Source organism: Ranitomeya variabilis, chromosome 8 (assembly GCF_051348905.1).
Source record: "Ranitomeya variabilis isolate aRanVar5 chromosome 8, aRanVar5.hap1, whole genome shotgun sequence".
NCBI classification, from domain to species: Eukaryota; Metazoa; Chordata; class Amphibia; order Anura; family Dendrobatidae; genus Ranitomeya; species Ranitomeya variabilis.
Genome location: NC_135239.1, coordinates 13,714,411 through 13,730,346, shown reverse-complemented (window position 1 = coordinate 13,730,346; position 15,936 = coordinate 13,714,411). Strand labels below are relative to the sequence as shown.

The 15,936-nt window shown below is 44.3% G+C and overlaps 1 protein-coding gene across 3 annotated transcripts in view; it reads left to right on the top strand.

The window, feature by feature from the left end:
• The window catches only part of LOC143788012 (serine/threonine-protein kinase TNNI3K), a 179,497-nt gene that overhangs the window by 60,167 nt on the left and 103,394 nt on the right, over window positions 1–15,936 (top strand). For all 3 annotated transcript variants that reach the window (XM_077277332.1, XM_077277330.1, XM_077277329.1), the window contains 9 exons: window positions 3,223–3,361; window positions 4,200–4,344; window positions 4,660–4,764; window positions 6,264–6,358; window positions 7,148–7,297; window positions 7,619–7,705; window positions 10,962–11,018; window positions 13,314–13,406; window positions 13,492–13,549. In XM_077277332.1, the coding sequence (XP_077133447.1) occupies window positions 3,223–3,361; window positions 4,200–4,344; window positions 4,660–4,764; window positions 6,264–6,358; window positions 7,148–7,297; window positions 7,619–7,705; window positions 10,962–11,018; window positions 13,314–13,406; window positions 13,492–13,549 (929 nt within the window). The remainder of the gene's footprint in view (window positions 1–3,222; window positions 3,362–4,199; window positions 4,345–4,659; window positions 4,765–6,263; window positions 6,359–7,147; window positions 7,298–7,618; window positions 7,706–10,961; window positions 11,019–13,313; window positions 13,407–13,491; window positions 13,550–15,936) is intronic.

The following is a 15,936-nucleotide window of genomic DNA, read 5'->3' as shown; positions in this document are numbered from 1 at the left end:
TCAGGATCAGTAATGTAATGTATGTACACAGTGACTGCACCAGCAGAATAGTGAGTGCAGCTCTGGGGTATAATACAGGAGGTAACTCAGGATCAGTAATGTAATGTATGTACACAGTGACTGCACCAGCAGAATAGTGAGTGCAGCTCTGGGGTATAATACAGGAGGTAACTCAGGATCAGTAATGTAATGTATGTACACAGTGACTGCACCAGCAGAATAGTGAGTGCAGCTCTGGGGTATGATACAGGAGGTAACTCAGGATCAGTAATGTAATGTATGTACACAGTGACTGCACCAGCAGAATAGTGAGTGCAGCTCTGGGGTATAATACAGGATGTAACTCAGGATCAGTAATGTAATGTATGTACACAGTGACTGCACCAGCAGAATAGTGAGTGCAGCTCTGGAGTATAATACAGGATGTAACTCAGGATCAGTAATGTAATGTATGTACACAGTGACTGCACCAGCAGAATAGTGAGCGCAGCTCTGGGGTATAATACAGGATGTAACTCAGGATCAGTAATGTAATGTATGTACACAGTGACTGCACCAGCAGAATAGTGAGTGCAGCTCTGGAGTATAATACAGGATGTAACTCAGGATCAGTAATGTAATGTATGTACACAGTGACTGCACCAGCAGAATAGTGAGCGCAGCTCTGGGGTATAATACAGGATGTAACTCAGGATCAGTAATGTAATGTATGTACACAGTGACTGCACCAGCAGAATAGTGAGCGCAGCTCTGGGGTATAATACAGGATGTAACTCAGGATCAGTAATGTAATGTATGTACACAGTGACTGCACCAGCAGAATAGTGAGTGCAGCTCTGGAGTATAATACAGGATGTAACTCCGGATCAGTAATGTAATGTATGTACACAGTGACTGCACCAGCAGAATAGTGAGCGCAGCTCTGGGGTATAATACAGGATGTAACTCAGGATCAGTAATGTAATGTATGTACACAGTGACTGCACCAGCAGAATAGTGAGCGCAGCTCTGGGGTATAATACAGGATGTAACTCAGGATCAGTAATGTAATGTATGTACACAGTGACTGCACCAGCAGAATAGTGAGTGCAGCTCTGGAGTATAATACAGGAGGTAACTCAGGATCAGTAATGTATGTACACAGTGACTGCACCAGCAGAATAGTGAGTGCAGCTCTGGAGTATAATACAGGAGGTAACTCAGGATCAGTAATGTATGTACACAGTGACTGCACCAGCAGAATAGTGAGTGCAGCTCTGGAGTATAATACAGGAGGTAACTCAGGATCAGTAATGTATGTACACAGTGACTGCACCAGCAGAATAGTGAGTGCAGCTCTGGGGTATAATACAGGAGGTAACTCAGGATCAGTAATGTATGTACACAGTGACTGCACCAGCATAATAGTGAGTGCAGCTCTGGGGTATAATACAGGAGGTAACTCAGGATCAGTAATGTAATGTATGTACACAGTGACTGCACCAGCAGAATAGTGAGTGCAGCTCTGGAGTATAATACAGGAGGTAACTCAGGATCAGTAATGTATGTACACAGTGACTGCACCAGCAGAATAGTGAGTGCAGCTCTGGAGTATAATACAGGAGGTAACTCAGGATCAGTAATGTATGTACACAGTGACTGCACCAGCAGAATAGTGAGTGCAGCTCTGGGGTATAATACAGGAGGTAACTCAGGATCAGTAATGTAATGTATGTACACAGTGACTGCACCAGCAGAATAGTGAGTGCAGCTCTGGGGTATAATACAGGATGTAACTCAGGATCAGTAATGTAATGTATGTACACAGTGACTGCACCAGCAGAATAGTGAGTGCAGCTCTGGGGTATAATACAGGAGGTAACTCAGGATCAGTAATGTATTGTATGTACACAGTGACTGCACCAGCAGAATAGTGAGTGCAGCTCTGGGGTATAATACAGGATGTAACTCAGGATCAGTAATGTAATGTATGTACACAGTGACTGCACCAGCAGAATAGTGAGTGCAGCTCTGGAGTATAATACAGGATGTAACTCAGGATCAGTAATGTAATGCATGTACACAGTGACTGCACCAGCAGAATAGTGAGTGCAGCTCTGGGGTATAATACAGGATGTAACATGATCAGTAATGTAATGTATTTACACAGTGACTGCACCAGCAGAATAGTGAGTGCAGCTCTGGAGTATAATACAGGAGGTAACTCAGGATCAGTAATGTAATGTATGTACACAGTGACTGCACGAGCAGAATAGTGAGTGCAGCTCTGGAGTATAATACAGGATGTAACTCAGGATCAGTAATGTAATGTATGTACACAGTGACTGCACCAGCAGAATAGTGAGTGCAGCTCTGGAATATAATACAGGATGTAACTCAGGATCAGTAATGTAATGTATGTACACAGTGACTGCACGAGCAGAATAGTGAGTGCAGCTCTGGAGTATAATACAGGATGTAACTCCGGATCAGTAATGTAATGTATGTACACAGTGACTGCACCAGCAGAGTAGTGAGTGCAGCTCTGTGGTATAATACAGGATGTAACTCAGGATCAGTAATGTAATGTATGTACACAGTGACTGCACGAGCAGAATAGTGAGTGCAGCTCTGGAGTATAATACAGGATGTAACTCAGGATCAGTAATGTAATGTATGTACACAGTGACTGCACCAGCAGAATAGTGAGTGCAGCTCTGGAATATAATACAGGATGTAACTCAGGATCAGTAATGTAATGTATGTACACAGTGACTGCACGAGCAGAATAGTGAGTGCAGCTCTGGAGTATAATACAGGATGTAACTCCGGATCAGTAATGTAATGTATGTACACAGTGACTGCACGAGCAGAATAGTGAGTGCAGCTCTGGAGTATAATACAGGATGTAACTCAGGATCAGTAATGTAATGTATGTACACAGTGACTGCACCAGCAGAATAGTGAGTGCAGCTCTGGAGTATAATACAGGATGTAACTCAGGATCAGTAATGTAATGTAAGTACACAGTGACTGCAGCAGCAGAATAGTGAGTGCAGCTCTGGAGTATAATACAGGATGTAACTCAGGATCAGTAATGTAATGTATGTACACAGTGACTGCACCAGCAGAATAGTGAGTTCAGCTCTGGGGTATAATACAAGATGTAACTCCGGATACAAACCTCTATCTCTTTTTAATAATTGTAATGTAATGTGTCTGTTTTTTCTTGATATGTGACAGGTCACTCGTCTCCTCTTGAAGTTTGGGGCAGATGTTAATATGAGCGGAGAGGTGGGGGACAGACCCCTGCACCTGGCCTCAGCCAAAGGATATCTCACCATCACACAATTACTGATGGAAGAAGGCGTGAAGGCAGATGGTAACACTTCAGCTCTTTGCATTTTCCTATATGGGATCTATAGAGACGGCCATATAAATGTGCGGCCACCGCCCTCCATTCTCCGCTGAGTGGTCACTCCGGCAGGTTGTGGTCGCTGCTCCATGTAGGGTTTGTTTCCAGTGGTCGGACATGAATCTATTAGACCTTTAATATCTTATTCTTTATGGATTCACTCGGTGGAAACACTCCTGAAAGTCCCGTTCTGCCCCTCATTAACATTGGCCACATGTAGTCAGCCCTAAATTCTTACAAATATTTGCTGACGACCGAAGTTCTTTTTTTTTTTCTTTTTTTTTTTTTACTGTCTGGTACATGGAAACCATCAACAAGCAGGCGAGTTGCTTTTGATGGATTTTTTTCCAGGTGTTTTTTGTCTTATATTTATTATCAGTTCAGTTTATTTACATAATAAATTCCATATTGTCTGATAACATCCTTAAATATTGGAATACTTATAGCATTAGGAGAGCAGGAGGGACCAGGGGCTGCTGGGAACGCTCATTATACAGGCCTGTCCTTTATCTTGCACCACTCATCTTAGGAGAGGTAATCGGCTTTGAGAAATAAAAAAAACAAACATAATTTTGTGATACTCTGTAGGGAGATGTTGACGCTATATGTGTCTCTATGCTGCCGCCCAGTGGTTGTGAAGTGAATTGCAGCCTGTCACTTCCATATTATAAGGGATCTGTCAACAGCTGCTTGTTGCTTGTTTCCAAGTATTTTTCTTATTTTATAAAGAGAAAAATTCAGACGGAAAGTGTCTGTTCTACAGATGAGACTTAGACCTTGGGGTAATGAAGCATCTTTTCCACAGTCAACGCCCAGGATAATGAAGATCACGTTCCGCTGCATTTCTGCTCACGGTTCGGACACCATGAAATTGTCAGATATCTTCTGCAGGATAACGCCGATGTGCAGCCTCACGTGGTGAATATATACGGGGACACGGCCCTACACCTGTGAGTATACAGGACCACCGGTCATGGGCCCCACCGGCTGTAGGGGCACAGTCTACAAAAGGGGTCCCAAGATCTGAGTCAGACCGGAGACCCCACATCTATGGAATGATTTAGAGGGGTCTAGTGCGGATTATGGGTTATGGGGTCACAGACGGGTCCTCTGCTCAGTCAGTTTGACCAGAAAGCATAAAATATCTGGTGTCTCCCACCTCTCCTCTGGGTAGATGCGTCCAGGAGGATGAAGCCGACCTGAGCCGGGGCCCTGTACACTGCACAAGGGGCCGCCGCTGGATGACGGTTCTCTCTTTCTCACAGCGCCTGTTACAATGGAAAATTTCAGGTCGTGAAAGAATTGATTGAGCTGTCCGGTTCAGAGAGTCTGAGCAAGGAGAACATCTTCAGCGAAACGGCGTTCCATAGGTAATAGGAAGTCACAGATAATATATAATATGGTGTGGATGGTAATGTGTGATACAGAGTAACAGAGTAACTGTACATAATATCTAATATACTGTACTAGATACATTCATGTGATACAGAGTAACGTATACCAAACTGTACATAATAGCTAATACACTAGATACATTCATGTGATAAGAGTAACGTAAACCATACTGTACCCATCTAATATACCGTACTAGATACATTCATGTGATACAGAGTGACGTAAACCGGACTGTACCCATCTAATATACCGTACTAGCGTTTCCAAACATGTGTGTAACGATGTAAGCCTTGCTTCCTCATGTCTCCTGTCTTGATCCATTTTCTTCTAATAAAGTGAATTTTGTATGAAATATCAATTGATTCCTTGGGTATTTTATCGCCTAGTTGCTGCGGTTTTGTTGGTATGTGATACAGAGTGACGTAAACCGGACTGTACCCATCTAATATACCGTACTAGATACATTCGTGTGATAGAGTAACATAAACCGAACTGTACATAATATCTAATACACTAGATACATTCATGTGATACAGAGTAACGTAAACTAAACTGTACACATCTAATATACCGTACTAGATACATTCATGTGATACAGAGTAACGTATACCAAACTGTACATAATATCTAATACACTAGATATAATCATGTGATACAGAGTAACGTAAACCAAACTGTACCCATCTAATATGCCGTAGTAGATACATTCGTGTGATACAGAGTAACATAAACCAAGCTGTACCCATCTAATACACTAGATATAATCATGTGTGATACTTATTGTATCTGATACGTTATACATTATAATGTACATAATGTGTGATACAGAGTAACATAAACCATACTGTACAAATGTATCACACATGAATATATCTGGTATATTACATCACATAATTATTGTATCTGATATGTTATATATTATACTGTACATAATGTGTGATACATTGTAATACAGAATATGCCGAACATTATAATGTGTGATACATAATACACTTATTGCATCTGACATGTGATACATTATACACGATATATTTGGCCGAGCATTTTGCTCTTTCCATTAAAGTCTATGGGAGTTTTGCCAACCGCTGGAGATGGCGGGAGATTAGCGATGCTCCCCTCTATCCGCTCTGCGATCCTGAGCAGAACCTACAGCCCCATAACTAGATAGTCACATCCTGGGGAGAAGTTCACACCTGCGTTTTCTTAATTCCATTTTTTTTTTTTTTGCTCCGTCATTGGGGCAGAACAATAATATTACGGTTAGTGCCGGAACCGTCACAGGGTGGAAGCCCATTGTGTGCCGCCATGGTGTCCGCCATAGAGCCGCACGCTGCTGTGTTTGTGGTGCAGTCTGTGCCGCCTCCAGCGCTGGTGTGAACCGGTGCGAGGCTTTGATGCGATGGATTGTGATACCATGAGATGCTTTGGGCTTGTTTCGTTGCATCGTGATGATATTTTCTGGGCTTCCCCACAGCGCCTGCACGTACGGCAAAAATCTGGAGCTGATTAAATTCCTTCTTGATCAAAATGTCCTAAACATCAATCACCAGGGAAGAGACGGACACACAGGTAAGACGAGGAGGCAGAAGGAGACCCCCTGTGCACGGACAATAGATGGGACTCCTCATAGTGCACAATTCCACCTGCCTGGGAGGAGATAGTGGCCCCCGCCCCTCTTGGGCCCCGGACGGCTGCACAGGTTGCACCATTGATATGTCCGCCCCTGCGCTGAGCAGCCTTTCCCGCCATCTCTATCCTCTCCTTCCTGCGCCGGGGCGGTGATTTGAGCACTAAAACGGGGTCAAGAGCAAAGGAGAAAGTTTGGATGAAAATTTGCCTTTCCTTTCCCAGACATAAGACTGGTAGAAGTGGAACGAGCTGGGTGACCCGGTGTCCTAAGACGTTCCCCGCAGCCTCCAATATGGCTGACCATGGTTACAGTTAGGAAGTGTCGTAACGCTGCTTCTCGTGAAATACTTTGCAGAATACAGGAGAGTTTTCTGAGTGACGGCGGAGAGGTAGTTTAAGGGTTACCCATCTGGCACCGGGTAGCAATTAATTTAGATTAAGAAACGTTAACGTCTTGGAATGACGGATGCTCCCGTCCTTTCCGCACTCCCAGCGCTTCCAGTTCTTCTCTCCTCTCTTTCTTATGGATTCATTTTTGTTTGGAGCTGATCATTCTTCTCGGCTGGCAGGATAAGCACCAGCCTGTTGGTTGTAATAAAATGAAATCATCTTGTCCTTTCAGCACTTGGTAATTTTCGGCATAACATATTTCCCCGGGAAGAATATCACTCGCGGCTTTATGATTATTGGCTGCACTTGTATTGTGCTCATGTATCGCCTCTCTTGCAGGATTGCACTGCGCGTGCTTCCACGGACACATCCGCCTGGTTCAGTTCCTGCTCGACAACGGAGCCGACATGAATCTAGTCGCCAGCGATCCCAGCAGATCGAGCGGGGAAAAAGACGAGCAGACGTGTCTAATGTGGGCTTACGAGAAAGGTAACAGCCCCCGTAACTGCACGTAACGAAATTCCAATTTTGTAACCAATTTTATATCTTTGAACTATGAGTTTAATTTTACACCAGACACAGAATTTGTAAGTGGGAGCTGTGACGGCACCAAATACCGCGAGGTCACGCGAGTTATCGCCTGTGATACAAAGTATCGTTTAATAGCAACATTCCGTGACAATATTGCTCCTTGGTTCTCGGCACCATTTGTGGCACAGATCACAATGTCGCACGTAGAACCAGTTCACTTTTATGATGTTTTCGTTCAGTTTTACTCCAGATCTCAAGTTTTGTGTGCTCCTTCTCCAGGTCATGACGGCATCGTTACCCTGCTGAAGCATTACAAGCGCCCGCAGGAGGAGTCCCCCTGTAACGAATACTCGCAGCCCGGCGGAGGTAGCTAACATTCAGATGTTTCATTACAGTCCAGCCGGAGCTCAGAGATGGCCGCAGGCTCCTGGGGGGACGGTAACGCCCTTCTGTAAGCAGAGTCCATGCATGACGATGGGTGACTGCTGTTTAACAAAAGTTAGGAAGATTTTTTTTTTGTTTTTTTATGTAAAGAAATTTTAAAGTTTTTTCCGTTTTACTTTTGTTATTTTATTTAAATATCAGAGGAACTTTTCTGTCCGTGTATGTATAAATGTATTTAGTAGAGATGAGCCAATCGAAGCAGATCGATCTCATGTCGAATTGTTGGGAAATTTTCTGGACCCATCGAATTCGAGCAATTTGCAAATCACCACAAAGATGACGTCAGGCACAGACGCGGAGGCTTCCCCATAATACCTTGTAGATTTCACGTCACATAGAATAATGCAGCCAATCAGGAGGGATTATCGTGTCCTGTATAAAAGCCGAGGCAGGGAATGCAGCAGCCAAATGGTGGTGAATCTGGATAGTGAGAGGACGTCACAGCTCAGCCATACAGATAGGAAGAGAAAGTCATAAAACACTGAATAAACTATACAGAGAGTGTGACAGCGCAGCAATGATAAACCGTTACCCTTAGCCTTATAGGTTGAGGTCACACGGTCATTACTAAGGCTCTTTACGGTGTGTGTGATACAGTCCTAGCAGACGTCAGAGTGTTACGTGTTTTCTGGGCAATCGCAGGCTTTGAAGTACTTGCAATTTGCTGCAAATTTTTAATTTTCGGGAAAAATTCCACAAAGCTGGTGAATTAGAATTTTAAAAGATTTGTTAATCTGTAATATATAATGTGTGTGTGTGTGTGTGTGTGTGTATGTGTATATATATATATATATATATATATATATATATATATGTAAAATTATCTAAGGGGCACTCCCATCTGTTTGTCTGTCTCTCTGTTTGTCTGTCTGTCACGGAAATCTCAGCCGCGACCAATCAGCGACTGGCACAGTCCGGCAGTGAAATGGCCGCTCCCTACTCCCCTGCAGTCAGTGCCCCCTCCATACTCTTCCCCCCCCCAGTCAGCGCCCACCGCCCACATAGCGTTTTAGCAGTCCGTTAAACCGCTAAGACCGCTAAGAGACCGCTAAGTCATCTGGGTAATTTCACTGGGAACGGAACCTGGCGGCAGCCTCGCACGCGTCGGGACAACTTCGGTGGACACCGGAGGGTGAGTATATAACTATGTTTTATTTTAATTCTATTTTTTAAAAGAGATATGGTGCCCACAGTGCTATATACTACGTGGGCAGTGTTATATACTACGTGGGCAGTGTTATTTACTGCGTGGGCTGTGTTATATTCTACGTGGCTGCTATATACTACGTGGCTGTGCTATATACTACATGGCTGTGCTATTTACTACGTGGCTTTACTATATCCTGCACCCCGAACCCCAACATCCAGCGACAAATCGGCAACAGACGCAGTCCAGCCACGAATTGACGCGGGATTTACACACCGCTTCTGTCATTGGTTGTGCCCGGCCGGCCACGACCAATCAGTGACAGGCGCAGTCCTGCCGTGAATTGGCATCAGATTTGAACCACGCTTCGCTGATCGGCCAGCCGGGCGTGACCAATGAGCGATATTGGCGCGGATTTTAACCCCCCACTCACAGTGCGACGTACATACATACATACATATTCTAGAATACCCGATGTGTTAGAATCGGGCCACCATCTAGTAGAAAGATAAAGGGTTAATATTAATATTCCTAGTCATAAATTATACACTTAAAGGGAACCTGTCAGCAGGGTTTTACCCCTCAAACTATTAATATGTACATGTAGCTCTTTCACAGGCAAGTCCAGCGATGTCTGTACATGGCCGGTCTGTTCCTCCATGACTGAGAAATCAGCGTTGGGATTGATATGCAAATGAGGCTGAAGAGCTATGGTAGATCTGAAGCCTCCGCCACTCCAGCTCTAGCCCCGCCCAGTGCCGCCTGCTTCACTGACGGCCTCTCTGCTGTGTGACCTCAGACAAAGGAGCCGTCGGTCAAATAGGAGCTGGGAAACGGCAGGTGTAGCAGAGTTGTAGACTTCGAGGGTGCAGAGTAGACTCGCTGAGGTTCAAAGGTAGAACTGGAAATTACTCTCTGATGTGGCAGAGTTGAGCTGAGCGGAGCTGTGACATTGGCATAACAGCATAGCAGAGCTGACTGCAGTGTAGCAGAGCTGAGATTGCATTGTAGTCCAATGACAGTGCTGCGACAGATGTGGCAGAGCTGAGTCAGTTATAAGCTCAGTATGATGGTGAAGGGTCATAAACACCACCCGCCCGAATACTCAGGCAGTGTGCAGCCACCAGAGCCTGGAAAAATAGTTGGAGAGGGGGAAGAGACCCAATGGAAGCAGATGGAGGACGAAGTGATCACCTGGATGAGGAGCGATGTGGTAAGAGAGATGGGACTAGGGATGGTGCTAGTGAATGTGCTAAATGCTTTAATATTGAGACAGAACCTTTGTTGGCTGTCGGCTCCACGGCCGGTCCTGTGTAGAGGGATGTCGGCTCCACGGCGGGTTCTGTGTAGAGGGATGTGGTTCTGTGTAGAGGGATGTCGGCTCCACGGCCGGGTTCTGTGTAGAGGGATGTCGGCTCCACGGCGGGTTCTGTGTAGAAGGATGTCGGCTCCACGACGGGTTCTGTGTAGAGGGATGTCAGTCCACGGCGGGTTCTGTGTAGAGGGAGGTCAGCTCCACAGCGGATTCTGGGTAGAGTTAGGTCGTATCCACGGCGGGTTCTGGGTAGAGGAAGGTCGGATCCACGGTGGGTTCTGTGTAGAGGGATGTCGGCTCCACGGCCGGGTTCTGTGTAGAGGGATGGCGGCTCCACGGCGGGTTCTGTGTAGAGGGATGGCGGCTCCACAGCAGGTTCTGTGTAGAGGGATGCCAGTTCCACGGTGGGTTCTGTGTAGAGGGATGGCGGCTCCACTGTGGGTTCTGTGTAGAGGGATGGCGGCTCCACGGCGGGTTCTGTGAAGAGGGATGGCGGCTCCACAGCAGGTTCTGTGTAGAGGGATGCCAGTTCCACGGTGGGTTCTGTGTAGAGGGAGGTCGGCTCCACTGCAGGTTCTGTGTAGAGGGAGGTCGGCTCCACAGCAGGTTCTGTGTAGAGGGAGGTCGGCTCCACTGCAGGTTCTGTGTAGAAAGATAAAGTTATTATTGCATTTCCCGTATATCTGATGGGTGGTAACATTCTCTATGTCTCTTAGATGGCTCCTACGTGTCTGTCCCATCTCCTCTGGGGAAGATTAAAAGCATGACAAAAGGTATTGGAAGAAAGTTCTTGGGACTATCCTAAGTTTAGAAAAACAATTTTGATATATTCTGAGTAATCCTGAAGAATATTGTGGGGGTCCGCAGGATCCTCCTCTTTTGATCAGAGTGGTTGCAGGAGCATCTTTCGCTCTATAGGACCAGTCCAGTCCTGAATTGCACACAGCCCATTGATGTGAATGGACATCATGTAATTCTTCATCTCGCCTGTGGTGGCGCTGCAGGGAAACTGAACACTTACCATCAGATTTCCCCACAGATCACAGCTGATCACATCTCCAACCGTGAATATTGTTTTGTTTCTGGACCAAACATCTTTGCTAATTAATATTATAATATTTATTTGGGTCTGGCTTCATTTTATTGCTACGGAGCTTCGAATCGCCTCCTTCCTTTCACACAGCTGTAATGCTATATTACTTTGACTTCCTTCAGCCACCACTAGAGGGAGCTCACTACATATTAATGTATACAGCTGTCCCGCTAATCCATGTTGTGTGAGCTCCCCCTAGTGGTGGAAAATTGTATATTTCAATCATATGTCTGTGTAGAGGATTTAAAGCTGTACAGCCGTAAAACTGAGCTCCGAACACATAAAGATAATATATAGAATGAATCAACCTATCATTTTAAACCTGAAAAATGAAATGATGGTACAAATCGGAGTTACCCTTTAAATCCCAAAACCCAAACACACTTGTACTCACCCTCTGATTTATGCACCAGGTTTGTTTCTATCATTGATCTTTGTATCCCCGAGTACTAATCTTTCTATATATGGAAATAAATGGTTAATTCCTTGCAGTTGATTCTAGGTTTACAGTATTCAGGTGAAGGGAAGTTTCCTCCGGATTAATCTTCCAAGAAGGTCTCTTCATCGACAAATGCTTTTAATCCTCCGCGGCATAAATATTATATCAGCCCATTCCAAACAGATTGTCATTAAATGTTCCCTGCAACCGCAACAGATGCACTTAAAAAATAAATCGCCCCCAAAAAGCACATTGATAGATATAACATGGGCAAAGTTCCAATCTGCAGAGAGCGCTCAGATATCCGCGTTTAAAGGGAAAAATGCTTTTTTTATATAAAGGGCTGTTTTCTGGAATAATTCAGCTCCTTCCTCCTGAGAAGTAAATAAATATGGAACCAGTCCAATAGTTACAATGACAAACTATGAAGCCTGGTTAACCCCTTCACTGCCGGGGGATTTTTCTTTCTGTTTCTCCTTACGGAAGCCTCGATCTGGTCGCTCGATTTAGGTGACTTTTTTGAATATTCTCCATGAGATGATGATCAAGGAAAAAAAAATGTAAATCCATAAAGACCTCTCCAGAGAGGGGACATATCACCCTCACATCGATCATATGGGATTAATTATAACAGGGGCAGTAAGAAACTAGTTGTAACTGGGGAAGAGAGAAAGCTGATATGTCAACCTCCAATGAAGTAGAGACCTCCTGCAGTGACCAGGTAATTACAGCAGGAGATCTGCTATGACAACTAGACACCAGGACTGGAATTTGTTTATTCAGATGAGGAGAAGTACAGTACTGAGGCCAGAGCCTCCTCTGTTCAAAGCATCGGTCCCCAGATGTTTTGGATCTAGTAGACGGTGATTAATATTGGATTTTCATCTATCTGAAATTTATAGGAGATACATTTTCTGCATTGTGACAAACATGATGCATTCACTTTCGTCACCATAAGACCACTCTAACCCCTCTAGCTTAATATCAGTCAGATGGATGATGCTATCCATGCCATGCTTCATCACTATAGAGAGGTAAAATCATGATAAGAATCATGATGACAAAATCTACTGCCTGGGACCTCCAGGGGTGAAGATATCCTATTGGCTGCTGCAAGTATATCTTAACCCTAAGCAGTCAGAGCTCAGAAGCGAGAAGTGTTGTCATGGGGAACTTCTCTTTGTAACTTCTCCATCTAAAAACTGAAGACAATGGAAATACAAACTAGATAATCTTTCTCACATTTTCACCTGGCACTGTAGTGGGCTACCAAGGTCTCCTCCACAGTTAACTCTCACCTCCCTGGACCCTGCAGTCAGAAATGATGGCTCCTATACACCATAGTGCTGCTTATTTGCCCACTGGACTAGACGCCAACACAAGACCCCCATGTCAGTTTTCTCCTGGGGGGCGCATGCAGGGTCTGTCCCCTTTAACGCTTCTCCTTTGTATTCCATGTAGCAATCAGATAATCGCTTCATTTTCATTCACAGGCGTTTTGCTACTTTATCTTATTTTTTTGTTATTTTCTTGCAGAGAAGGCCGACGTCCTCCTCCTGCGTGCCGGCCTGCCCTCACACTTTCACCTTCAGATGTCAGAAATTGAATTTCACGAAATAATTGGCTCAGGTGTGAGAAGCGTCGCGGCCGCGGCCCCTGAAGCACCGTTAATTATTTAGCCGCAGCAGTTAACAATTCTTTGATATTTTCGCAGGGTCGTTCGGAAAAGTATACAAAGGAAGATGCAGAAATAAAATCGTCGCCGTTAAGAGGTGAAAAGTCTCAGAAGTTTATTACAATCCCACATTACGGCTAACGAAGGAAACGAGCGGAAAATGATATTTCTTCATTATAAAAGTTCTTCATCTAAATTATATTCTTATTGTTGCTACAATGCAGCCGTCTCCGTGCAGCAGTGACACAAGCGATGGATTATCAGATATGACGGATTATTGGACGGTTTCATAACCCAGATGATTTTTTCTAATCTGTTAGTTCCTGATTTTAAGGGATTTTTTTTCCATACATAATTATGGGGGAGTCCATCATGTTGCCAGAGCTTCTGCTAACAATATTACTAGATCTGCTTTAAGATAGTTATGTGGATTGTAAGTGATTATGTGGGAAGTGTTGTGGGCATGCCCAGCGACCTGTGCGGAGACCACTGTGCAGTGTGGGAGGAGGAGGTGAGCTGTGACCGCTATTGTGAATGGTGGATCCTGTGTTATCTACTGTATATAGAGGTATTATCAGTCATTGTACAGGAGGAGGAGGTGAGCTGTGACATCACCTATTGTGAATGGTGGATCTCATCTACTGTATATAGAGGTGTTATCAGTCATTGTACAGGAGGAGGAGGTGAGCTGTGACATCACCTATTGTGAATGGTGGATCCTGTGTTATCTACTGTATATAGAGGTGTTACCAATCATTGTACAGGAGGAGGAGGTGAGCTGTGACATCACCTACAGGTCCTTCTCAAAAAATTAGCATATAGTGTTAAATTTCATTATTTACCATAATGTAATGATTACAATTAAACTTTCATATATTATAGATTCATTATCCACCAACTGAAATTTGTCAGGTCTTTTATTGTTTTAATACTGATGATTTTGGCATACAACTCCTGAAAACCCCAAAAACCTGTCTCAATAAATTAGCATATCAAGAAAAGGTTCTCTAAACGACCTATTCCCCTAATCTTCTGAATCAACTAATTAACTCTAAACACATGCAAAAGATACCTGAGGCTTTTAAAAACTCCCTGCCTGGTTCATTACTCAAAACCCCCATCATGGGTAAGACTAGCGACCTGACAGATGTCAAGAAGGCCATCATTGACACCCTCAAGCAAGAGGGTAAGACCCAGAAAGAAATTTCTCAACAAATAGGCTGTTCCCAGAGTGCTGTATCAAGGCACCTCAATGGCAAGTCTGTTGGAAGGAAACAATGTGGCAGAAAACGCTGTACAACGAGAAGAGGTGACCGGACCCTGAGGAAGATTGTGGAGAAGGACCGATTCCAGACCTTGGGGAACCTGAGGAAGCAGTGGACTGAGTCTGGTGTGGAAACATCCAGAGCCACCGTGCACAGGCGTGTGCAGGAAATGGGCTACAGGTGCCGCATTCCCCAGGTAAAGCCACTTTTGGGCTACAGAGAAGCAGCACTGGACTGTTGCTAAGTGGTCCCAAGTACTTTTTTCTGATGAAAGCAAATTTTGCATGTCATTCGGAAATCAAGGTGCCAGAGTCTGGAGGAAGACTGGGGAGAAGGAAATGCCAAAATGCCTGAAGTCCAGTGTCAAGTACCCACAGTCAGTGATGGTGTGGGGTGCCATGTCAGCTGCTGGTGTTGGTCCACTGTGTTTCATCAAGGGCAGGGTCAATGCAGCTAGCTATCAGGAGATTTTGGAGCACTTCATGCTTCCATCGGCTGAAATGCTTTATGGAGATGAAGATTTCATTTTTCAGCACGACCTGGCACCTGCTCACAGTGCCAAAACCACTGGTAAATGGTTTACTGACCATGGTATTACTGTGCTCAATTGGCCTGCCAACTCTCCTGACCTGAACCCCATAGAGAATCTGTGGGATATTGTGAAGAGAAAGTTGAGAGACGCAAGACCCAACACTCTGGATGAGCTTAAGGCCGCTATTGAAGCATCCTGGGCCTCCATAACATCTCAGCAGTGTCACAGGCTGATTGCCTCCATGCCACGCCGCATTGAAGCAGTCATTTCTGCCAAAGGATTCCCGACCAAGTATTGAGTGCATAACTGAACATTATTATTTGATGGTTTCTTTGTTTGTTATTAAAAAACACTTTTATTTGATTGGACGGGTGAAATATGCTAATTTATTGAGACAGGTTTTTTGGGTTATCAGGAGTTGTATGCCAAAATCATCAGTATTAAAACAATAAAAGACCTGACAAATTTCAGTTGGTGGATAATGAATCTATAATATATGAAAGTTTAATTGTAATCATTACATTATGGTAAATAATGAAATTTAACACTATATGCTAATTTTTTGAGAAGGACCTGTATTGTGAATGGTGGATCCTGTGTTATCAGCTGTATATAGAGGTGTTATCAGTCATTGTACAGGAGGAGGTGAGCTGTGACATCACCTATTGTGAATGGTGGATCCTGTGT